Source organism: Babylonia areolata, chromosome 16 (genome assembly GCF_041734735.1).
Source record: "Babylonia areolata isolate BAREFJ2019XMU chromosome 16, ASM4173473v1, whole genome shotgun sequence".
NCBI classification, from domain to species: domain Eukaryota; kingdom Metazoa; phylum Mollusca; class Gastropoda; order Neogastropoda; family Buccinidae; genus Babylonia; species Babylonia areolata.
In genome coordinates, this window is record NC_134891.1 from 27,205,366 (window position 1) to 27,231,466 (window position 26,101).

The 26,101-nt window shown below is 44.7% G+C and overlaps 1 protein-coding gene across 2 annotated transcripts in view; it reads left to right on the plus strand.

The window, feature by feature from the left end:
- Positions 1–26,099, plus strand: part of LOC143291277 (uncharacterized) — a 36,407-nt gene extending 10,308 nt beyond the window's left edge. For both annotated transcript variants that reach the window (XM_076601117.1, XM_076601115.1), the window contains 7 exons: positions 3,406–3,525; positions 4,814–9,265; positions 9,840–10,192; positions 11,094–11,254; positions 12,604–12,864; positions 13,439–14,412; positions 14,875–26,099. In XM_076601117.1, coding sequence (XP_076457232.1) covers positions 3,406–3,525; positions 4,814–9,265; positions 9,840–10,192; positions 11,094–11,254; positions 12,604–12,864; positions 13,439–14,412; positions 14,875–20,802 — 12,249 coding nt within the window. In that variant the 3' untranslated portion in view covers positions 20,803–26,099. The remainder of the gene's footprint in view (positions 1–3,405; positions 3,526–4,813; positions 9,266–9,839; positions 10,193–11,093; positions 11,255–12,603; positions 12,865–13,438; positions 14,413–14,874) is intronic.
- Positions 26,100–26,101: the final 2 nt, after the last annotated feature.

Below are 26,101 nucleotides of genomic sequence, written 5' to 3' on the forward strand. Positions count from 1 at the left end.
AACCGCAAATGTTACAAGTGCAAAAATGTCTCAAAATTAGCCACAGAAAATGAGAAACTTGACAAAAGCAGTTTCCCTTTTCAATGACCAGTTTGATCGCATTCAGTGTGAAGCTGTATCATAAGCATTGGGTCGCGTTTTCAGCATGATGGAAGTTGTCTGAGCAGGGGTGATGAACTGAATGTTTCATGTATATAAAGGTCGTGTAAGTTTGGAGAGAGATAAACGTGAATAGTTAACACTAGTACACTTTTACAGTGAGTTTTGAAGTCAGGGAGAGTCAAAACCAGTTTTTATACTTATAGTGAATGTAAAAATAAATTAGAGACCGATGATAACAGACAGTTTGACCTAAATGTGTCATCTGAAAAACCTGCGACATCAGAAAAAAATCTACAAACAATATGTTATTATTTTAGATGCAGGGGTCATAGTTGAGGGGGAAAGTTGCGGCTAATAGTCCGAATTTTACGGAAGTTTATGCCCCTTTTTTTTTTTCTTTTTTCATTTTTAAGCAATTGGTGCATGTATTAGTACATGCATTAGAATAGCAAGAACATATTTCATCAAAAGATGGGCTTTAGTGGATCAGTGGTGTGTGTGTGGTGATTCTGACTCATGTTGACATAACATTTCCTGCCTTGTTTGCTTGCAGAATAACGGCTCATTGCCAGTTAGTGAAAGAAACACAGGCAACGCTCAAGGTCCTGGTGGTGATGGTATTGATGGTATAAATCAGACGCTGGCTCAGCCAGGCAGAAGTCTTCCATCTCGAGGAAACGTCAGAGGACGCAACAAGCTGAAAAAGCCCAAGGCAAAACAATATGATGCTGCTTTCCTCTTTTTTTTTTTTTTCTTTTTTTTTCCCTCTTTTTGTTGTTGTTGATGGCAGCATTCATGTTTTATGAGCTTGTTGTTTGTATGGGCTGTTGCCATGTCGTCCTCGACTTGGGTTCAGATTGTTGCCAAAGTTACAAACTGCACTAAATAAGGGTTCATTGGAAGGGTTCTTTAGAGATGGAAGTGAAGTATTTAAAAAAAAATATATATATATATACAAATTGTTAGGGATCTTGGTCGTGCTATTTGGCAAATGAAAAATAACCATTGTAAGATTAAGAGAGCCCTAGCAGTAAGATGTTGGACCTTGTGTGTACCTGTTGGTGTCGGGTCTCCTGCTCAGTAGTTCATAGTAAAATGTGGAGAGAAAAAAGCTGTTTGAATTTCACACACATGCATATATTAGTAATAATCTTTGTAAAGTACCAGTTGCCACACACGCATGCACGCGCACACATACACACACACACACACACACCACACCACACCACACCATCACTCACTCACTCACTCACTCACTCACACCACACACACACACACACACACACACACACACTCACTCACTCACTCACTCGCTCGCTCGTAATAACCTTTGTAAAGTACCAGTTGCCTCAAGTGCAATGAAGTAGTTTGATAAAATTGAATGATTGATTTGAATTTTAGTGAGGGACGAATGAAATGTTTGAAGTAAATTCAAGGAAGATGAAGCAGGTGGGCTTTCTTGTCTGTACAGGCATTGTGGTACATCCACTGTAATGACAAGGTGCAAGTCGCAACACAAGCTTCAGCTTGATTTCCATTAGATGTCAAGGTTACCTGTATTGCAAAGAAGAAAACAGAAAGTCCAACCCTGACTTTGGCCTTCAGTTTCAAGAAACTTTTCAGGCCTGCCTTATTAAATGAAGTTGGTATCAGGCGAAATCTGTGAACCAATATTTGATTTGAATAAAGAATAATTGTTTTAACTTATAAATTATAGTAAACCAGAAAGATTATGGAACAATCAGTTATTCCTTGCGGTGTTTGTTTGAAGACTTTGAAGTATTATAAATGCCACGGGGATAATTGGTTTTCAGTGATAGAACAGTATTTGATTCATTTTTATCAGCATACTCTTACTGTCTTTGGAAACAAACCTTTTTTCCCTTTTTTTATGTTAAGGGCAGTAGTAATTTTTATTTTATTCCACTTCATTTTTTTTTTCTCTCACTCCATCTTAATAGTAAGATTATATTACATGGATTTGTAAGTTCTTTGCTTATTTGAAATCTTTTCTAAAAAGTTATATGATTGTTGTTGTTGACTTTATCTGCTATTCTAAAAAGTTATATGATTGTTGTTGTTGACTTTGTTGTTGGTGTTGAAAAAGTGTTTTCTTGACTGGATGTTGTTGTTGCTGATCTTCATTGTTGTTGCTCTTGTTGTCTGTATATTATCTGGAACCACTGACCTGCTCACTGATTTAGGCGTGCATGTACACAAGCAGTGAAGCACACACACACACACACACACACACTCTCTCTCTCTCTCTCTCTCTCTCTCTCTCTCTCTCTCTCTCATGGACTTGCACACTGATGCCTCGCATATTTTTGAAGATGGTCATATTGCTATTTTAGCATATTTTTGAAGGGTTGTCTCTGAGTGTGCCATATTGGTGGGGGGTTGAGTAGTAGTTGTAATCATTGTATCATGTATGTTCTGAAGATGGGGTATATTGTTATTCTTGTCAACAAAATGAATTGCACACATACACACTTAGGTGCTCTCACATAAAGTTAGATGTCCTGCTTTTACTGTTAGCTCTTCATTGTCCAAATGTTGCAGTGTGCATGATTCCTGCACATCTTTTTCTTTTTTTGTTTTTAAGCGGGAGTTTGAGGAGTGAAAGTCGAGTCTAGTTGCTGGCCTTTATTATATCATGTGCCTTTTGCTCTTTCTGAATTGTAAATCAGTGTAGAAAAACCTAATATCATGATTGTATCACTTTGGGCAAACCAATTTTCAGAATAGGTATTGCCATAATGTTGCCTCTTATTTTGACTGTGTGCTGAATAAAGATAGGTAACTATGGCAGTGGTGACTTCCTGTTTGTCTCTCTGCATGCACAAAAATAAAACAATACATTTTTTTGAACAAAAACATGTTGAAATCACTAGGACTGCGGTAAGTCTGGTAGACATGGGTTTTTGAAAACATGGACTCATGCGGTGTTAGAAATTTGTATTCATCTGTTATTGTTCTGATACAAAAGAGAAGGATTGATACACAAGTGAAAGGAAGTGAATAACAGTAGAACTTTGGCGTTTAGTCATAGACATGAGAAATAGAAAACTGGAAAGAGTTTATACAGGAAATACAACTGTTGATGAGAGAATTCACATTTAAATGGAAAAGTCCAATTGAACTGCATAGTTCTATCAGAAAGAATCCATAGTCAAACACTTAAAAAAACACAAGTCACAGGGAGAAGTGGGGGAGGGGGGGGGGAGAGAAAGAATAGCAGAGTGTTAAAAGAGTAAAACTGAATAAATGAACTGTAAGGAAACCCATTGTTTTGGTCTTCAGGTTCCCGAAGGTGGAAGAAAGCAGTTGTGTGGAAAGTGTGCTGAGGCTGGCCGGGAATCAAAGTTGCGTCTCTACCAGATCCACATCAACGAGGCGATTCTTATGTGCGAACATGCTGAGGTAAAATTATGTCTCATTTTGATATGATATTAAAAGTGTGTGGCTGTGTTCAGTTGTTCCCTTGTTCTGGTACACATGGTCCTGACTTTCTGCAGGGAAGATCCATGTGCAGTGCGGCATAGTCCTGTACCTTTATTCATCTTCACAAATTTATTTGAGACTAAGAGAGCTGCATGAATTTAAATTGGTTTGGAGGAAAAGTATCAACAGCAACTGCAGATTGACATGAGAATGGTTGCATTACGTTGATATTCTTGACTTATGAGACACACATGACTGTGACAGAAGAATCTTGCATGCTGCAGACTTGTATAGTTATCAAAAAATGACTGATGGGGAAGCTAAGCCCACAGTAAAAGCTAGGACAGTAGTTAAAACTGCAGGACTAACCAATGAAAAGGTGCAGAAAAGTCAGTTCCTTCAATCTTTTATTCATTTTGAGTCTGTTGAAATTGTAACTGAAATTGGAAAGAAAAAAAGAAAGAAAAGAAAAGAAACTGAAATTGGAAGAAGAAAAAAAGGCCAAAACTTTATTGAAAAATAATACCTCTGCAAAGTTTGACTTTTTTTTTTATAATTAATTATTCAGCATAAATGAAGTATTTTTTTTTGCAATTTTCGATAAACTTGTGAATTGAATTGACAGAGTAAGGTAAAAAACTTAAATAGACTTTAATCCAGTAGGGTCCAGTTCCTGCATCAATGTATTGAAAGCATTGCTCCAAGAAAGAGATAATCATGTTATTCTGATTTTGGTAGTTCTGGTATTACTAGATATATCTTCAGCAAAGCATTTTCAAAGTGCAGGTAGTCTGGAAGATAGCAAAGGGAGGTATTTCAACCAGATGCCTGCTGCAAAAGTGACATTACATTGAGAGGACTTTTTCCTATAACCTGTTGTTTTCCTGGACAAAATTGTGCAATATCTTTTTTTGTATGACAGATTAGTATGTTTTATTCATCTAAAATGGATTTGTTGGTAGTTTATTGAATTACATGACTAGGAACCAAATATATGCGCACCTGCAAACTTTTATCTTAAGCAGATTTGTTGTTAGTTTATTGAATTACTTGACTATGAAACAAATATATTCACACCTGCGAAGCAAAATTTAAAAAATGTTGCATTGAATTAGCAGAAATGAAGCAGTGGTTTAAATTGATGTTTTGTTAGAAAGATGTTGCATTGTTAGATGTTTGACACATACTGCTTTTTATCCTGAATGTTTATACAATGTTGAAACTGGTTCAGCCAGTGACAGTTGGATTTCTTCTCTCCTTTTGGCAGTGCACATTTTCCCTGACCACCAGCTGCATTGTGACAAGAGAGTTTGGCAGCGTCAAGCGTCTGCGTCGCAAGCTGCCTGCAGCCTACAGAAGCCTCCCACCCTCTCCATCTCTCAGCCATTCTTCTGGTTCCAGTGGAAACGGGACGGAGCTTGGTTTCTCTAGATCTTCTTCCCCTCTCAGTCACACTGTGTCAGACAGTTGCCTTGTTCGTCGAGGCCATCACAGTGTGTCCTCAGATTTGAGCCTTCTGGCCAGTGAAAGTGCTGATGATTGTTACTCACATTATGAACATCAGACTGCTCAGGTGTTCAAAGCGAGTGAAGCTGATAATTTAAGTGAGCTGCTGGCGGGATTGGAAGATGTAGACTTTACTTGTGAACCCAGCAACTGTGAACCTGAGCCCGGACAGTTCAGCAACGCCCTTGAGGACTTGATTGACATGGATGGTGACGACTTTGTTCCCTTGGACAAGGGAGACAATCTCGGGGGAGGGCCTGCTCGCCGACAGCCTGGGGAACAAGGCTCTGGGGATGCCTTGGCGAATGGTTCTGGGGAACAGGGTCTGGAAGTGGTCATTCAGCCTCAGGGAGAGAAAACTTTTCCTGCTTTCATTGGCGGTATGGAGACACAGAATGTTGACCAGGCTGTGTCCTCATCGACAGCCAGTTTTGAAGGGGGAGAAGGTGAACAAAAGATTCATGCCTGCGGTAGTGGAGATGGTAGCACACAGCATGTATCAGAATCATTTGCTGTGTCTGACAGTGACCCACACCAGTCACTCACTGAGGGGGAAGCTGAGATGACACAGCAATATGTTGTCACTGAAGGTTCATCTTACAGCCAAACGACTGTCACAGATCCCTGCACCAGCTCCCAGAATACTGATGTGGGAACTGGCTTACCTGTCAGTGAGGAAGGCTATGTTACAGTGTCACATAGCGGTGAAGCATCTGAAATGGTGTATGAAGAAAGTGTGCAGTACCCAACTGAATCTGAAGATCACTTTCACATCTCCCAGGAGTCCCATATGGCGTACTCAGGAGGTGAACAAGAACAGGTGGATTCCAGTAGTCATTTGTCAACCACTGGGCAAATTGCCTCTTCAGAAATGGTCCTGAGTGGAGCTGTTGCTGAATCCAGTTCGGCGTTTGATGAGTGCTCTGATGTGGGATATGGAGTAGCAGCTGACCAAAGTGAAGGTACTGTGCCAGTGGCGGGGGTCGGTGCCAGCATGCAGCTGGAGGAAAGCAGTGGTGAGGCGGACACTGTATCCACCACAGTGCAGTCTGCATCCACAGAGAGGTGTGATTATGAAGCAGAGTCACTGGATTCATCCAGTCAGCCAGAGCTGTACGACAGAGAGGCTGCCTATAGGGCTGATGATGAGCAGGGGGCTGTAGTGGAGGAGGCAGCCACAGTGCAGACTCACGGTGACCAGCCACAGGTTCAGTTTGCAGAGTCAGAAACAAGTGGAATTGACAGATCTTCTCAACTGGCAGCGGAGATTTTGTCCAGTATGCCCCATAAAACTACGGGAGTCATTTCACAAAGCAGTGACCAACCCTTCTCCCAGTTCTCAGATCGTTACTCAGAAATCCAAGCAGAGTACAGTGAGGAAGCCATGGAGACCAGCTTCAAGGAGGAAGTTGCCCAGCATTATCCTGTTGTTTCACATGAAGGTTCGCAGGAATATGAGGAAGTTCTGAATGAAGACATTGAAGAGGGCAGTGTAACAGACAGTGTTGCAGAGACCGTCAGCCAAGTCCATGGTGAGGTTGAAGAAGTGTCCAGTACTGGGTTTCACTCTTCCTCGGTGCCCAGGACCACGAGTGAGAGGGATCCCAGTGCCTATGCAGATGACTCGTTCAGCATGGAAGTAGAGAGCAAGGGTACAACTGGAACAGCCGAGTCAGTTCACATGCAGGGCAGTGAGATTCCAGATTCTGAAAAACACAGTCAGTTGGAAGAATATCAGGATGTGCCCACAGAAACAGGCACGGTACAAACCTTCCAGTATGCACAGGCTGAGTACCAGGATTCTGCTGAAAGCTGCCAGGCTCATTCATCTTCTGAACATGTTCAGCATGGGGACTACCAGTCAGACCAACCACAACAGCAGATAGTAGGCTATGGAGTTGCCCATGCCACTGAAGTTCAAGCTGAAGAATACCAAGTGGAAGAACATGTTGAGCAAGTAGAACATGTCGAGCAAGTTGAAGAACATGTTGAGCAAGTTGAAGAACTTGTTGAGCAAGTTCAGCCAGGTGTACACTCAACTAATGAGGCTCCTGAGGTTTATGATCAGGCGGAGTACCAGATTGTTCATTCCAGTGAAGTGGTACCTTCAGAAGAAGGCGTGACATCCCAGGCGGATGACCTTGTTCACTCACAGCAGTATCAAGTAGTTCAGCCCAGTGACTCGCTTCAGTCAGCCCAGTATGAAGTCCATCCCACTGATCAGATTGTACAGCCAGAACACTACCAGATTGGTCAGTCTGGGGACTATACTCAGGGACAGGAATATGAAGTTGCTCAACCCCAGGAACAGGAATATCAAGTTGTTCAGTCAACAGAGAGTGGTGGGCAGGAACCAGAGTACCAAGCTGTTCAAACCTCAGAACATGGCCAGGATGAACAATACAATGTTCAGTCCACGGAACACCAGGACCCAGAATACCAAGTTGTTCAGGCCCCAGAACACCAGGACTCAGAATACCAAACAGTTCAGTCAAGTGAGACTGTTCATGCAGGGAACTACCAAGAGGTACAGGCCCATGAACATGGCCTTTCAGAATATCAGGTGGTTCAGCCAGGAGAACATGGACAACATGAACAGTTGCAAGAGTTCCAGTCCTCAGAGCATGCAGAGTCATCTGCTGACTACCAGACCATACAAGAGCAGCATGTGCAAGAAGAGACTGTGGGGGCATATCAGCCTGTTGAGTATATGAATGTGGGGGACATGGGGGAACAGAGCCAGCAAGATGTGGAACATTTTATTGTGGATGCTGGACAGTCTGGACCAGAAGATGCTGAACAGCAGGAGGTGCCTGCCAGTTTCCAACAGCAGGTGGTCACATCAGACCAGTTCCAAGTGGTAGGGGAGCAGGTGTCTGTGGGTGAAGAGTCGGAGACGCAGCCAGTGGAGATGTCTGAAGAGGTGGTGGGGGAATCCTCCATGGAGGTGGATACCTCAGTGCATGCAGACATGTTGGCTGCTGCCAGTGAAATTGCTGGTGTCACCTCCTCAGAGACTGTGGGCGAGGGCATGGGGTCGCAAGAGACTGAGGCTGGCAGTGACTCTGAGAACGAGGAATTTGTACCTGTGGCCATAGAAACACGCCGAGTGGCTGCTTTAGAATCTGAAAAAGAAGCAGAGGGTGTGACCAGTGGCATGGAGCAAATGGCTGTGAGAGAGGGTGCGGAAGAGCAAGAGGAGGGGATGCCAGCACAAGAGGAGTCAACAGAAGGACAAGCTGAAGAGGGAGTCCCACCACCAGAAGAAACGGGTCAGAGTCAGATCAGACTGATCACAGCACAGGGCCAGACGATCCGCACCATCCCTGCCAGCGTTCTCCAACAGCTACAGCAGGCTTCTTCCAGTGGACAGGTGCTGTCAGGGTCTTCAGTAGCAGCGCTGTTGCAGCGACACCTGACGCAGCAGCCGACTGGAGCAAGCATCCTTCAGCCAAAGCAAACTTCCCTGCTGCTGCCTCAGCAAACTTCCCTCCTGCAGCAGACGTCTGCTCAGCAGACCTCACTTCTGCAGACCTCATCTCTTCTGCAGCAGCCACAACCGGCGTCCCTGCTACCGCAGCAGACTTCTTTGTTGCAGCAGCCCCAACAGACATCTTTGTTGCAGCAGCCCCAACAGACATCTCTGTTGCAGCAGCCCCAGCAGACATCTCTGTTGCAGCAGACATCCTTGCTGCAGCCAACTCAGGCAACATCACTGCTGCACCCTCAGCAGCAGGGTTCAGCCTCCTCCATGTTGCAAGCGGCGTCCTCCCTGTTGAAACAGGGCCAGTCGCTGCTGGCCCCGCAGCAGGCCCTCACAGGCGCCCAACAGCAGACCACCACCACCACCCAGCAGCAAACCCCGCAGCCGCCGGCCGGAACGCAACCCATGGATCCTCCTCTGGCTCGCATACTGCAGGACGTGGAGGCAACGGCTGTTGGGGCGCAGGTGGTGAACCTGTTTGTGCAGTGGCAGAATGTGGATGCTCTGTGCTGGCTGGACGTTCTGCTGTGCCCCCTGGTGCACTCGCCCACCCTGACGGCACTCATGACCCCCCAGCGGCTGAAGGAGCTGGAGGGCACCATCCTGTGCACTTTGGTCAAGGCCTACCGCCAGGCCCAGAGCATGCTGGAAGCGCTGCTCACCCGGTCTGCACAGCAGGAGAGCCAGTCCCAGTCCAGCACCGCAGCGCCATATGGCATTGTTAACAAGGTATGTGCGCGTGTCTCTGTGCTTTTCTTTCTTTCTCTGTCTCTGTCTCAGTCTCTGTCTCTCTCTCTCTCTCTCTCTCTCTCTCTCTCTCTCTCTGAGGTGCCTCAGGTATAGGCTGAAACCGACATAACTAGATGAATCAAGATTACTGAAGAAAGCTTACAATATGTTATGTGACATGGATGCCAGGGGCAAGATAAATTGGCTAACGTCTGGATTACTTGACTCAGCAATAGACAGTTATCTCACATCAAAGTGCTCAAAGCGTTAATTGATTAAGAAAGTCTAAAGTAGATGGCACTTCACTCTTTTTTCTATGTGTGTGTGTATGTGTGTGCTGTGATGGACATGGTGAGTGTGGTCTTGTTAAATGCAATGTGCAGCGCGTAAGTGTGACTGTACACTTTCATTGTGTCATAATGAGAATCGGCACATCACAATGTCACTCTGTTCTAAATGTGTGAGTATTATTATATCTCTGTCTTATGTTTAAGAAATTAAAAGATAAAACAAAATGTTACCACCACCACCACATGGACTCACTCAGTGTCTGTAAGGTATGCCCTGTTTTCAGGCCAACATAGCTGACATTGGTCAGGCTGTGGGAGTGCTGTACACTGCCCGGGAGAACATTTGGAAGACCATGCAGCCTCGCCTGCGGTGTGAGAAAGGGAAACACGACAGTCCTGTGTTCGCCATGCCCCTGCTGGTGCGGGAGAATCCGGAGATGAAGAGGATCTTTACCCTGCGCTATCGCCTGGTGTTTGCCTGCGAGGCGTGTGGCTACACACAGGATGACAAGCATCACAAAATCATGCCCAGTCTGCCTGAGGTGCCAGATGATTTCTCCATGGCAGAGCCGTGTTTTGTGCGCCCGTGCTTCCAGTGTCAGGCGCCAGACCAGAGGATGCGTATGATCTTTGAAGAGTAAGTGGGCTGATGTGGTCAGGGGCCTTACTTGACAGATTTGTGTGGTAGATGAAGTGCGTTTATGTATTCACTATGAATGGATTGTTCGTGTCAGTTGTAAACTTTTATCGTCTGTTTCTCAGTCTCTGTGAGTGGTAAGAACAGACCTTGCAGGCAGATATTGATGGTCATTTCCTACCACTTGTTTTATGAAGATGTTGAAAGTTTAGGGTAAACTAGTTTGATATAATGTTATAGTTGTAACAGGGTACATATTAATAATTTCAACTTGCAGGCATTACAGAATTTGTTGTAATAATTTCAACTTGAAGGCATTACAGAATTTGTATTTGTGTTTTATAACCAGTCTTCATCAGTTTTGGAACAGTGATCGGCCATGATAGTTATTTTCAAGGTCACAGTGAAGCACTCTACAAAGAAAAATGAAAGATAAGCTGGGCTTTGGTTTTAAAAGTATACCATAGTAACTTACGATGAGAAATTGACAGAAAAAGCTGTAAGGCACAATGGGTCAGTGAATGGTCATAGCCTTTGAAAGTCCAGGTCAAAGTTAAAGACCATAGTGTGGCTAACCTTTGCCCCCTGACTGATTTTGAAGTGTTGTTTTGACACGAACCAAAGCCAATGAATGAGAGCATCGTATCTAAAACGTTAGGTGCTGGAGAGTATTTTTTGCAGAAAAATTGCGGGGGTGCAAGTGAAGTGTTGTTAACGTGGGGTGGTCACAAGCTTGGGAACAAATTCACTTTTAGCAGTTCTTATTTTAGTTCCAAAGTGGGTATTTGTTGTAAGCTGATGGTTAGAAGGAAACATGCTCTAGAAACTGTTCCTACTTTATCAGCTGAATAGATATACATTCTACAATGTGTTGTGAACTTGATCTTGTGGTGTTTTGCAGTGTGCAGGACTTTTTCTTGCTGCACTTTGTGAATGGAATACCCCACAACCGGTTCCATGAGCTGAACTTCAGTTTTGGGGACAGTGACTACACGGTGACTTCTGTCGTGCAGTACAAGCGGAACCCAGACCACTTCATCTCCTGGATCAGAAACGCTCCAGGTCAGTCTGCATGTAGAGTGTTTGACAAGCATTAACTGTTTTTTTTGTTGTTTGTGAAGTGTTCCAAGCGGGAAAGTCACCTTCAGTCAAAATGCAGTTATATTGTTATATTAAAAATGATTATAACTATAAAAATGAGAAATGTTGTTTGAGAAAAAAAAAACACAAAAAAAACTTATCTTCAACATGACAGCAAAAACGGGCAAAGTTTTTATTTCATTCAGTTTTCATGATTTCTTGCTTTTGTATATTTATATGGAGAGTTTGTATTATACTCCCTGTTGGTTAAATATATGTACCATGTTAAACTAATGCCAACACAATGCAAGATTGTATTCTTGATGGACAACATTCAACAAACTGAAGTTAAATGATGACAAAACTGAAGCTATGAAAATAATAATTATTTCCTCTTTAAGAATGTCTACAATTGTTTCTTTCCCTGCCTTTGTTGTGGTTGGTGATGCCACAGTTCATTTTTCTAAATCAGCAAGGAACCTTGGAGTCGTTCTTGACTCAGAGCTCAGTATGCACGCTCAGGTTGTCAATCAGGTTGTCAGTCAGTTGTGAACTTTGTCGGCTTAACTGTATCCATTAGTACCTTTCTGTTGAAACTACAGAAACTCTTTATTTCTGCTTTTGTGCTATCATGAATTGACTGCTATAATTATCTTCTCAAGGCTGTTACATAATCTTCAGTGAATTAGAAAACATCAAAACAGTGCTGCACGTATGATTCTCAGAGTCCCATGTACTGATCACATTACTCACCACCTCCGTATGCTACACTTTATCCCCATTGAAGCGAGAATTAACTACAAAGTTGTGTGACTGCTATTCTGCTTTCCACTCCACGGGACCTACCGATCTTACCTTATCAGTGCTTACACTCACTCAAGAACTCCCTGCTCTTCCTCCTCCTGAAACTCTGGCCTGGGATCCAAGTGGAGACCACTCAAGAATGCACCAAATTATTTTTTCTTATGTATACTTATTGTATTTTGATGGAAGATGAAGTCACAGACAGCAGCAGTAAGTCACTGGCCTTCGGTTCTCTGTTTGCGTACCTTTCAGACCACTCATGGATGCACTTTGTTGTTATTGGGTTTTTTTTGTTTTGTTTTTTTGTGATACACCTGTAAGTGCATTTTGTTGGAAGATGAAGCAGTTGGTAAGTAAATAATAAACCAGTGGCTCTTGGTTCTTCATGTGCAAACCATTCATAGATGCACCCAAAAATATTTTTATTGTATATTTTTATGTATAACTGCATTATGATGGAAGGTTAAGCTTTAGTTGACAGCAGTCGTAGAGTGTAACTTGGTGGTCTTTTGGTTCCCCGTGTGCAGACCACTCGTGGATGGAGTGCGACGACCTCAAGTCCGTGCTGACACGCTTCACCCCGGGTCAGCCCTGCATCCCGCCCAGCCAGGTGCACATCGTGATGTGGGAGCGCAATGTGACGCCTGGCCACGCACGCCGCTTCATCAACACACCCCACACCAACCTGCTGGCTTCTCTGGTGCTGACGGTGCAGTACCCATCCTCGGCCTCCTCCACTGCCACCACTGGTGCAGCTGCTGGGACGACTCCAGCCTCCACGGTCACAAGTAAGTACACTTCTCCCCACCCGTGCAGCCGGTGCCTTATTGCGGCTGCGTGCGTGTGTGTTAGAATCATTTATTAGTGGTGCCTTTGGTATGTTTGTTTCATATTTTTAAAAAATTTTATCAAGAAATGTTCTTTTTTTTTTTATTGTAGTTTTTTATTTTGGTAGGAAATGATGGAGCAGTGTCAGAACATCGCTCTTTTCACACTGACACAGTTAAAAGAGTAAACAATTGTAGTGAGGTTTTCATTTCATTTGTTTCCCTCAAACTGTCCTGCTGCTGACTTTTTTTTCTTTTTCTATTCTTTTTTTGTGAGAGAAAAAAGAATTTCCTGCTTCCCATCAAAATGATTCATACATTTATGTGTCAACCCACTCACTGACTGTTGAAATAAGCACACAGTATGCAGTCTTGTTACATGAAATACAGGGATGTAGCATTAGTCAAATCATTGACTTGTTGCATGTGTACAATATTCAGGGAGACAGAGTGGAAGCAGTGTAGTCAGATGTGTGTTGCAGAGATTTAGGTTAGTTGCAGGACAGTGCAAGGTGACTGCTTGTTGTCATTGCAGGTAGCTCTGCACCAACCACACCAGTGCAGCGGATAGTGTACCCACCTGCCCCAACACGTGGACGAGGGCGTGGGCGGGGTCGAGGGCGGGGCCGTGGTCAGTCTCCCCACACCACCAATATCATCCGCCGGCCAGGTGTGGCAGCCTCCACCACGGCCGCAAAACAGTTGATCTACACCATGGGCACATCTGGTCTGACCTCTCAGGCTCCCAGCCAAGGCAGCAGCCAGCGCATTGTGGTGCTCAAGTCGAGCACAGGAGGGCTGCAGGCAGTAAATCCGGCCCAGCTGACCCCGGCCATACTTGAAGTCCTGAAGAAACAGGGGCTGAATATGGGGTCTCTGAAGGGTACCATTGTGGTGTCGCAGTCCGCCCAGGGAGGGGTGACCCAGACTGTGCCACTCTCCAGCCTGATTGCCAAGCCTGCAGCCAGCAGCGCAGCTGTGAGCGCAGAGCCAGAGTCCACCCAGAGCAGTGAGGCGTCGGAAGCTGTGGCCTCCCTGGTGTCCAGTATGGAGGACGAGGGAGGCTCAACCCTCGTCTCATCCTCTTCCCCTGCACCAACATCCACAGCCACAGTGCAGTACCAGACGGCGCCCACCAACACGGTGCAGTTCCAGACGACCCCCACCTCAGGGATGACCTCCTTGCTGTCGTCCAGTTCCAGCCTTCTGCTCCCCAGCAAGGTGCTGATGCCATCCTCCTCCAGTGCCGGGGACAGCCTGGGCAAGCCGCAGTCTGTGCTGGGCACTGTGCTGACGTCATCGGACACCCAGCAGCCCATGGTGGTGCAGCAGATGGCCACCTGTGAAGGGCAGCAGCCTGTGCTGGTGCGGCAGGTGTCCTCCACTGACTCCTCGCAGCCCATGATTGTCAAGCAGGTTGGGGCAACCACCAGTGCTGCCAGGATTGCAGGGGTGGGCACCCAGAGCCCCATCTTCCGCATCATGTCTTCAGGGGCCAAAACCCTTCAGGTGGGTTTATTTCTACCAAGGGTCGATTGATTTGACTGTCATGGAAAGAGAAATAAGAGTTGTATTGCAGTCTGTGGACACGCTTTTCTTTTTTTTTTTTTCTTTTTGTGCCACATATGTGTGCAAATGCTTCTTTACCATGTTGCATGTGCTGGCTGCTGACAGAAATGATTGTCATGTAATTATATTTTTTTGGTGCTGATCAGTGAAGACCTTGTGCATGGGATGAAAATTGCCCAGAATAAACTTCAGTCTGCACCATGTTTGCTTCTTCTCTGGTTTTGAATCTGTAGGCATTTTGATTTCCCCTTTTTCTCCCCCTATTTATGTGCAGATCTATGACGTAATGTATGTGTGTGTGTGTGTACTTGAAAGCTCCTTGAAATTTTCTTGAATTTTGTTATTAGCTGTTAGTATGAACCCTGTATGTGTAGGCACATGAGTGTTTTTGTGTGTTTGCAGATGAAGCCTGTGGGTACTGGCACTCAGGGTAGACGTGTGGTGATGCTGACCCAGCCTGGCAGCAGTCGAGGCATCAACATTGTTCACCCTGCACCTTCCATCTCCACTTCCCCAGCCACCCCAGTCAAGTACCAGCTGATGACCAAAGCAGACGGTACTCGCATTCTGACCCAGATCGCCCCCTCTTCTCCGACTCCTGGCCCTTCATCCAGTTCTGTGAGAGTGGCCTTGGAAGGAGGTGAGGGGGGCACACGTCTGGTCAGCATTTCTTCTCCATCCCGGACTGTGCAGACTGGGGCAGATGCTGTCAGCTTTCCGTCATCATCCCTAACCACCAGCCTGTCCTCCGTCAGCTCCATGGTGGGCACACCTTTATTGGAGGCTCGCAGCAGCAACATTCGGGCCGCCATTGTAGATTCAGTCATGACTTCGGGCCATTCCTCAACCAGCCCCATCATCATCTCTCCTCCTGCTGGGTCTGAAGCTAAAGCTGTCACTGTGGTCAGTTCTTCCAGTGCCAAAATGGCTCTCGATTCTGTGGTGCAGTCCACTGGCCAAAGTGGTTCTGCTGACAGCACACCCTCTGATTCTGAGGCGAGAAGTTCCGGTCCTTTGCTAGACATTCGGCATCACCTCACCTATCGCTCAGAACCTGTCACTGGCACTCCTGAGCCGGTCAAAGAGCCAGAGCCTGTTGAAGAAGAGGATGTTTCTGAAAATGAAGCTGACCTGGATTTGGTGGGCATGGCAGACACAGACTGGAAACAGTCCCAGCCCCGGGAGCCCAAACAAGCCACCATCCTCCCTCGGGCATCAAAACGGGGTCGGGGACGAGGTGGGCGTGGGAGAGGCCGAGGTCGGGGTAGGGGCCGAGGACGAGGCCGTGGAATTGTAATAACCAAGATAGCTCCTGGACTTTTAGCGCAAGAGGAAATGTTGCCCAACCCCACATCTGTAAGGACTGTGTCTGTTGTGCAGGATGCAGGGGGTTTGCCCCCTGCCACCTTCCCATCCTCTGAAGTTGCTTCAGCGGACAGTCAGGACAACACCGACAGCTCCTCCTCCCTTCTTCAGGAAACCCCAGCCTCGGAAGTAGTGTCTGAAGAATCAGTTGACATTGAGATGAGTGACAGCGGTCAGAATGTTAACTTTGATGACAGCCCTCAGAAATCGTCAGACGTTGAAACGCCCAGTGCCAGTGTCGTGACAGAGGCAGTCCAGTCTATAGAGCTAGGATCTGGAGACAGCTTGTACGCCTCCTCCCAGGTGGAGCAGGACCAGTTTGAAGGTGCCCCTAGTTACGAGGAAGCTCAGGACATGTCCATGGAGGTGGTGGAGCAAGAGGTGGTGACTTCTGACTTGCAGCTGGTGGAACAGGAGGTGACTGTAGGAGAAGAGGTGGTAGAGTCTGCCGCTGCCAGTGAAGAGCTGGTTCAAATGCAGTCTCTGGAAACATTTGAGGCCACAGAAGAGGACATGGGCCAGGTGTCACAGGAAGACCCTGCTGCCACTGTCACAGCCAAAAGAGGAAGGAGACGCAAGTCAGGAGGTCAGAGTCCTCGGAGAAGCAGAAAATCCTCGGGTTCTTCAGGTCAGAGCCCAAGAGGAAGAAGGAGAACATCGGCTAGTGCAGATGAGGCTAGTCAAGGTTTTGGAGCAGAAAACATGGAAGTTGAAGAAAGTTCATCCTTGAAATTGAGCCCTTTGTCAAGTCCTTTTACCTCCCCTGTGAGGAGCAGCCCGCAAAAATCCCCTGTTGCTTCACCCTCAAGAAGTCCCTTCAAATCCCCAGGGATGTGGGCAGGAGGAGAGAGTCCACACGCATCTCCAGCGCAGTCCCCTGTGAAAGATAGTCCACACAAATCCCCCTATGCCTCCCCAACAAGAAGATCCCCGTACTCTTCCCCAACTCGGAAGTCTCCGTACACCTCCCCTACAAGAGGCCCCTCCACCAAGTCTCCCCATGCATCGCCAACAAGAGCGTTGGCCCAGTCCCCAGGACCAGCAAGTCCTGTCAAGTCTCCTGTTGCTTCACCACAGCAAGCCCAGCTTCCTGACCCAGACAGCATGCAGGTACCGGTGAGAGAAATTGCTGCAGAAGTAGGGGGCAGTCCGGAACAACATGAAGAGCTGACTGCCATCCCGGAGGAAGAGGACATGGTGGAGGAACCAGTACCCAGCAGTGCCAAGGAAGAGAAAGAACCTGCAACATTACAGCCAGAGGAAATTGTTCCGCCTCCGAAAAAGAGGGGTCGGAAGCGACAGCCCCCACGCAGGGGCAGAAAGCAGGCTGAGAGCAAGGAGGTGATTCCATTTGGGGAACCTGAAGAAGTGGCTCTGGTGTCTCTTGAGAGTCCTCAGCAGACTTTGAATACAGCTGATGATGGTAGTTGTTCAGAAAGAGACCCAACAGAAAGAATAGTTACAGTACCATCTCCGTTGAAGTCTGCCGGAGCAACTGAATTGCACATGGTTGAAGTGAATTTGTCCAGTGCAGTGGAGTCCTCAGACCTTACTGTGTCCTCAGATATAGTGACATCAGCACACCTGGAGTCATCATCAGACATTCCTTCTTCCATCCAGTTTGTGGATTCAGTGGAGGACAGGGCAGATGAAGGAGATGTGTTAGCCCCAGGGGAGGCACAGCATGTGGCTCCACCAGAACCCAGATCAGGTTCACAGCAGGAAGACGAGGAGGCACAGAGAGCGGTGCCTCCAGAAGATAATGCCATTGACCAGGAAGAGGAGGCAGAAAGAATGGAAATTGTGCAGGCTCAGTCTGTCTGTCAGGAAGAAGGTGAAGAACCTGCTGTAGAGACCTTGGTTGGCACAGCCCTGAAAGGAAGGAAGCGCCGTGGACGCAAGGGGAAGGGCAGAGGACGAAAAGTGGAGGTGGATGTGGAAGTGGAATCACCTGTCAAGGAACAGAAACAGGAGGGTGTGACCATGGATGCTGAAACAACAGAGGAGGCTGAAGCAAGAATGTCTGAAGACGAAAGAATGTTGCAAGACGTGGAGACTGGCACTCAGGTAACTGAAGAACCACTTCTGGATTCTTCCATTGAGAAAGATGCTCTTCAGTCAGAATCGCCCCTGCCTGTTGTTCCTGTATCAGGAAAAAGGAAGCGAGGACGCCCTCCAAAGAAAAAGGCAGTGAAGAACGAGGCTGAACTAAATGTAGTTGCTGAGGCTTCCACAGAAAATGTGCAACCAACCTCAACAGAAACCATCATTACTTCTGGTGGTCTTGCCACGGCTGAGGATGGAACGATTGTATCAGACCTGCGTGCTAGTATTGAGACCCCAATAGCTGACACAGCAGAAATGACGGCAATACAAGGGAGAGGGAAGCCGCTTTCGCCAGCCTCATCTGCACGCAGAAAAAGTGGAGAACCCGTGATCGAAGAGGACATTCAGGAAGAAACACCTGCACTGGAAGAGGTGCCACCAGTGCCTGCACAGAGAGAGGATGTGGTCACTGATGTGTCGGAGAGTGCAGGTGAACCGCAGCAGGCTTTGGATGAAGCTGGGCCTGGTAATGAGTTGGGCTCACTAAGTGATGCGGAGCCATCCACATCAACCACTGTCACGCCAGTTGCTGCACAAGGGAAACACAAAAGGAGCCGCCGACCCAAAAAGAGGCGACAACCTGTGGTAAAGGAGAAGAGCTTAGCTCCTGCTGTGGAGACGGCTGAGGACATCGATGAACCTCCGACAGGAACAGATGTTGATCTTGGTGACAGACTGGATGATTGGGCAGAAGAAGAAAGCAAGCCGGTGTTTGTTGAAGAAGAGGCAGAAAGTATGGAGACGAGTGAAAGGGAAGGTGCAGAAGCTGTTGAGACAGTACAGGCTGTAGAGGAAGTGACGGAGGCCATGGATATAGAGCAGGAGGAGAGTAAGGACAACACTGTCACCAGTGGGCAAGTCACATTGCTTGGACTGGATCAGCATGTTTCAGATACATTGGTCCAAGAAGAGGCCACAGGGGTTGCTAGCAATGTGTCTGCGGATGTTGAAGCATCAGTATCTGTTCAGGCAGAAGCAGAATTGTCTGCAAGTGAAGAGCCAGCTGTTCCCAGGAAGAGACGTGGACGGCCTCCCAAAAAGAAGAAAGATGAGCACAAAAAGATGGCACAAGCAACAGTTGCTGAAGCAGAGGCCATAGTGAGTGACGTTGATGCCAGCAAACAGCAGGAAGAACGACAGGATGATTCTATGGTAGCAGAAGAGAGAAGTGAAATGGAAAGGAGTGTGGATAATGTGAATGATTCAGTTCAAGAATTAGGTGAAAAGACGGATGGCATCCCTGTTGGTACTCTGTCTGTAAGTACTACTGAAACTCCTCTGGAAAAGGAAGTATCCCCATCAAATGACTTGGCACCAGCACAAAGAAAAAGAGGCCGTCCGCCAAAATCGGCAAAGAAAGCCAGCAAAGAAAATACCACCGAGAGAGTGAAACCAGAGGCACTGACTGGTGGTCAGGAAGAACATGCCAAGCCAGATGAACTGGAACCAAAAGACGAAGCTGGAGAAGGGGAAATGGAAGTAGCTCCGAGTTCAGATACAGCCCCTGCAACCTCTGGCAAAAAGCAGAGGGTCAGCAGAAAGAAAAGCCTTGGCAAAGCAGCTGGAGAGGTGTCAGTGAGAGACGATGTTGCAGCCACTAGGAGGCGGGTTGCTGCTGCGTCCAAAGCAACCCCATCCCCTCTGAAAACACCAAATAGAACAGTAGGTCACAGTCTTGGTGAAGGGTCTCGTCAAGTCAGAGACAATATCTTTGACATAATGAATGAAGTCAGCCCATCTTCCAGAGAAAGACTAGCAGAGAAAGTGCCTCAGAAATCTCCAAAAGGAAAAGCCAGCAAAGAATCACCCAGAATGAGATCCCCCAAGAGTGCTGGCAGGAAAGGGAAATCCTCTTCAGACTTTGAGCAGGCAGTGGTAAGGCGCAGGAGTTACCCTGTAACTCAGCACACCCCTGTCCCTTCCACCAGCTTTGCTTCTCAGAGTAGTGAAAAGCTTTCAAGACAGAAAGCAGTTGCTTCCCGAAGCAGGTCTAATTCCCAGGAGGCAGTGGTGATTCGAAGGCGTCCTCGACCCCTGGCCTCTCCGGATGTTTTAGCTCCCCCTCTGGCTTCTCATATCTCCCCAGTGAGACCAGCGGTGCAGAACGACTACTCAGAGGGATACTGCTCCGTGCTCATCAAACGGAGGAGGCCTGCGGACTGGAGCACAAGTTCTGACCAAAGGCAACGGGAATCTTTTCACTCGGAGCAATTCTCAAGGATCCGGGTTTCACAGAACAGTGTGAGTGGTGCCGGTGACAGTGGTAGGCATTCCAAGACCACCTCAGTAGTCTCAGCAGTGCTGGACAGTTCTGCAGAAGCAGCCACGGTTACAGATGCTCAAGGTGACATGTCTGTTTCTGCACACAATGAAACTGTTTGTGCCGCACTTGAGGTTGGTGAGGATAGTTCAGTGGACAGTTCTGTGTCGAAGGAAGACCCTTCCAGTGCAACACTGTTTAGCAAGGTGTCTCAGTCAGGTAAGAAGTCCAGGACTAAAGGGCATGTCAAAGAATCAGACATTTCAGTGAAAGACCTCGTGGCAGAAGACAGCACAGACAGTGTTGAGAATCAAACGACCAGTGTAAATAGGCAAAGTGCAGTTTCTGCAGATGAGGTGGATTCAGTGACAGACAGTGAAGATCAAACAAAACTTGCCATCTCACCCCTACCCATTAGTCATTCTGACACTTACTTACCAGTGTCTGAGGCCAAGAATGAAGTGTCATCCTCCATCCGACGTTCCTCCCGACCTGTGGTACCATCACAACGTATGAGAGAATCAGGCATTTTGAAACGAAGGTTATCTGGTGCTGATTCATACGAACCCAGCCCAAAGAAAAATCGGACGGTGGAGTAGTGTGTGTATTTCACATGTCTATCAGTGCGTGTACATCAGTTCAGTTTCACTTTCAGTTCACAGTATTTTTTGTAGGATTTCTTCTTTTTTTTTCTTTCTTTTTTTTTTTTTTTTTTTTGTATGTGTGTTTGTGTCGCCTATACTAACACTGTAATTGCATCTGCATTTCATCAGTATGTTTAGGAAATAATATTTTCTTATGACTAATTTAATGCCAATTTTATTTTGTTTTGATTTTCTATGATAATTGAAGTCCACACTGAAAAAGGAAGAATGACACCATTACTTGATTATCAAGTTTTGCTGGGTTCTTGTAATAGGAAAACCAAACTGAAAAAGACTACTTAATATACTAAAATTCTCACACTCAAGGCATTGAGTGTTTTTATTGTTTTTGTTGTTGTTGTTGTTGTTTTCAATGTTTTTTAAGCAGAACTTTGGCTGGTGGGTAGCAGATGGTATGATAACCCAGTGTTATGAGGAAACGATTATATACGCAACATCATGAGTCCAGACTGGCAGGAGATCAAATCGAGTGATGAAGGAGGAGAACAATAAATTATTAATGTAGTACAGTTCAAGAAACATGCCTGCATGAAGACCTTTGGAACATGGGTCAGACATAAAAGAAAGAGCACAGTGTCTGTTTTGTTCTTTTGTTGGCACATGAGAGCTGAGGAGCAGAACTGCTGGCTTCCGCTTTTTTCCATTTTCACCTGTCGTACAGAATGACAGCTTGAAGTTGAAATGTGGAGTTAATGTTGAAATCGTTCACATTTGTACAGTACTGTATCAGTATCTTGGCATGTTGAGTTCTTAGCTTTGTTATGTTTTTATGTGTATTGCTTTGTACATGTACTCTTTTATTGGTAAGGGATCTGCTCTTCAGCTGTCCATTAATAGAACATTTCATGTAGGTTCCCCTTGGTTGTACATATTTGTTCATATTACCAAGCTCTCTGTTAAGCTAGGGAAGTATTTGTTGGAACCATCACCACTCCAGTCATTGCTGTGTTTAGAGTCTTTGGATGGGATCTGCTGGAAGCCTGTGGCAACTGACAGGTGTCCTGTGACATCACATGGCATGTCAGTAGAAGTCAAAGAGTTAGTTGAAACAGAAGGCATAGTTTATGATCACATATTTAATATCTGGGTCAAAATCACTGAATGCCCTCAGTTAATTTGAGGAATTATTTTCTAAGCAAAGCTGTCTTTCGCTGTTTGTAATGTTCAGATTTGTTTTATTCTATGTTTGTGAACCAAAGAACGCTTGAGGCAGCATGAGAGTTGTGCAAGAAAACTTCTTGACCAGCATTAGGGTTTCACCATGTGAAGTTGACAGGTCTGCCATTCACTCTCAGACCATGTGTTTCACAGATCATGCTTGGCAAATGGATTGTGGTTTTTTGCTGAAAGTGTCATCATTTGTCAGGGTTACGTAATCTTCATAAGCACTAGAAACAGTATTTTACCCTTAACATTGATTAAATTGGAAATGATTTTTCTGACTGTGTGATAAAAAGTCCGTTTTTCAGCTTCTCTTTCCATATCACAGTTCAGTTGTTTTTAACTAGAATTTTAGAATGTTCTGGAATGAATAGTCATGAGAGGTCAAAGCTAAAATCTAGAATTTTTTAAGTAGAAATGATCATTCAGAATGCAATAATGCTAGTTTCTTGCCACTAAAGTTGGACGGACTCAGAGGGTATTGCTTTAAACCACTTCAGATGGCAACCATACCCAATGATATATTTTACTCTGCAATTTGCAGTACACACGTTGAGCTCTAGTGAAGGTAAAACTCGGTTACAAAGTCTTTCACACACAAAAAAAGAGGATGAAGCTTATAACGCGTGGTTCACCTTCCGAGAGACCATAAAGGCAAGAGTATATCATACACATAGTATGAAGGGAGATAGTGATGTGTTCCGGTGCTGTCTCGTGTCTTTTTCTTGTCCCTTCTTCCCTCATTTCCTACAGAATTTGTTTTTGCTAGCATTAGTGTGTCCCATCATGTCTAATCCCTTTTCTATGTCCATCTTTGTAAGGATAGTACTGCTTGACAGATGGCCTCTTTTTCTGTGCGTCACATTACTTCAGCCGTACAGGTCAGTTTTGTTTTAATGGTGATCTTCAACTTGAAATTCAAGGTACCATTTGAAATATGTTTGTTTGCTTTTTCAGTTTTTATTGGTATAAGTATGGATGCGTTTATTATGTTATTATTATTATTTTGTGTGTGTGTGTGTGTGTGTGTCTTCTTGCCTGTGTAATGGAATAGTTCAAATTTATGGTGTTCAGAAACTGTTTTAAGGTATGCGAGCTATTTCTGCTTTTGATATTAATGATTCATTATGATGTATGATTTACAAATTACTTCTTTATTTTATTTTACATGCTCTGTCCTATGTTTTCATCCACACTTAATCTCCAAGTTGGGTAAAGACGTGTACTAGAGGGAAGTGTACTGTCTTGTTCAAGTTTGAATTAGTAAATATGTTGTTACAAGCTCCAGATTATGACATAAAGTGATGTTGCAATATCAGACTGTTCTGTTGTTGATTTTTTTTCTCTCTCTCTCGGTCCCTCACTCTCTTTCTCATGAGTATGTATGTATTTGTGAGATGTGCACTTGCAGTATAGCAAGGACTGAGAGAAATAATGTATGTGTGAGTGTAGCAAAGGAGAGAGCTGAAAAGGTGGACAGACTTCAGAATTGTTTGGAAAAATGTGGTGTGCATGTGTGGATAATTTTTCAGCTTCATCAGTGACAGGTCTGACATCATTTTGAAGAGATGGAGAAAAAGGGGGATTGGGTTGGGGCATCAGTGTGCTTTGAACATTACTCATTAGTGATGCCAGTAAAATGATTATTGCTACTTGAAATGTTTCAAAAGGGAAGGATGTGTCCAACTTGAAAAGCAGACACCCATGTAGGTCCTGAGTTATAAAACAGATGCTTCACAGGATGAGATTAGGTGTATAGATTAATAGAATAGCAGCAATTTGTGGGGTTTGTGTATCATGTCTGAATACATATGCGTTTCATTTACTTTTTGATTACTCAGCCTCAGCTGCGTTTTTGGCGCAGGTGGCTTGAGGTATTCGTGAGGGGAGGGGGAGATAACTCATGAATGTCTGTATCATCTTCTCTTGCTCTTAGCCGACAAGTTTGTTCTCAGCTCAGTAATCTTTTTTGTTGTTGTTGTTGTTTTGATCAGATTATTAAAGCATTTCTTTGTAAAGAAAATTTGGCTTGATGATTGGTGTTATAATATCTTCTGTTGTTTTCTTCTTCCCCCCCCCCACCCCCCCCCCCCCCCCCCCTTTAAATCCTTACTAGTCAAAGTTTTGTTTGTTTTGCTGTTTTGATTAAAATTGTTACTGTCCCCTGCCCCTCCCTTTTCTTTCCTCTATATCATTTCTGTTCAGTGCATATTCTGCAACAGTACAAGCTCATATATCCTTTATCTTTTATCCTTTCTGGTGTTTTTGGTTTTTTTCTTTTACTTGTAAGTGTAAAGCCATTGTTGCCTAGAATAGAACATACAATGTTGATTTTACAGAAGCAACAAGAAGAAGGGAATGTGTATGATACATTAATAGTGTTATATTTGATTTTGTTAAGTAATGGATACTGGGGAACAATCTGGAAGGCACCTGGAACGGTCCACATTGCAACTGTTGATGAAATAAATATTGATGATGAAAGTTATTGTGTGTACATTTTATTTACTATGCTATCATTCATAACTTATGTTATGGCTTATGATGATAATCATTTATGATTCAGAATGCTGTCATATATATTCCTGAACATTATGATTAATACTTTGTCGCTTTGTTGTACAGGTTTTATTCCTTGTTTATCATAACCTCCCATGAGAAGAAAAGATTGTTCTGAAAAACTTGAGCAAGGAATTTCTTACCATCCAGTTCTACCCTGTTATTAGTGTAAATAATGCATACACAATTATGTAACCCTGCCATCCAAAGTATTCATTATCTGAAGATAAGTTTTCAGTTGCAGCTGAACTGCATTCTGCCAGCGATACCCAAGTGCAGTGGCCATGAAATTTAAAAAAAAAAAAAAAATGTAAAGAATATTCAGGATGCTAAGGAAACTCAAGTTTATTATGATGATTATTCACAATTGATATTATTTATAGATCTTATATTCTTTGTGCCTTTTCGGTAATAAAAACTATTATGTTACAATAATCAGATAAATCGTCCTTTTGATTTAAGTTAGTCCAAAGAGCCTTGGGTGCTTTTGCTTCCATTAGTTTTTCTCATCCAGGGCCTTTTGGGATAACATGTGCAAGTTAGTCAATGTAATAAACCTGCTTCGGTTGTCCATGAGTGTGTGTGGGTCTTAACTCTTCAGAAAATAATTTTCTCAGCACCAACTTGGCTTATAGATCAGAAGAAAAGAAAGCTCTTTCACACATTCCAATTATAATGACAGTGCATTACTGGGATTTCCAAAGTAATTTCTTCTTTTCCCACATAATTTTTGCACATTTAGTTTTGGTTTTGTATTGAAAACATACAGTGATAATAATGGATAGCAGTCATGTTAGTAAAATAGTAAACTTAGCATGGATGTAATATTGATGCACACATCTGTCAGAGCAGCAGAATTCTGCCTTGTATGGGGACTTAAATCTGAATATACTATGGGGTTTTTTGGTTTTAAATGGATCATGGGTGTTCTCTATTAATCACAAATGGAAGAAAACATGCATCTGTTGGCAGCAAACACTTTGGCTGTCAATGTGTCTACAACATATTTTTTCCAGGAGTACAGCAGAATCATGTGTGTTTGTTTTTGTTTTGTTTTTTCTCTTTTTTTTTCACCTGTAGTGTAAATGCACTGCCATGGAAATTCATTTATGATAATTATAATTGTGTGTTTTGTGAGGGATTATGACTGGAACCAGGCGAGATGGGACTGGATCCTAGTACTGCAGCCTTGGGGGCGAGTTGGCCTTTGGGGATCTTCCCAGTGCCAACTGTTCTGAAGCCATTTTGGCTGAGAGAGTGGGTATGTAACTTAGCAAGACACTCTCCACTATGGAATAATCAAATTCTAGCCCAGACAGTCTGGATAGAAGTTGCCTCCTCTACTGTAATCAGAGTCATTGGACACAACCGACAATCATACATAGTGTAACTGTAAGTTCATCACCACTTCATGTGTCTCCAGGGCCAGTTCTTTGTCAATGTCTTCAGTTTCAACTCAATGTGCACAAAGGCTGTCAGTGATACTGTTGAAGTGGGAAGTTTTGGGGGGGGT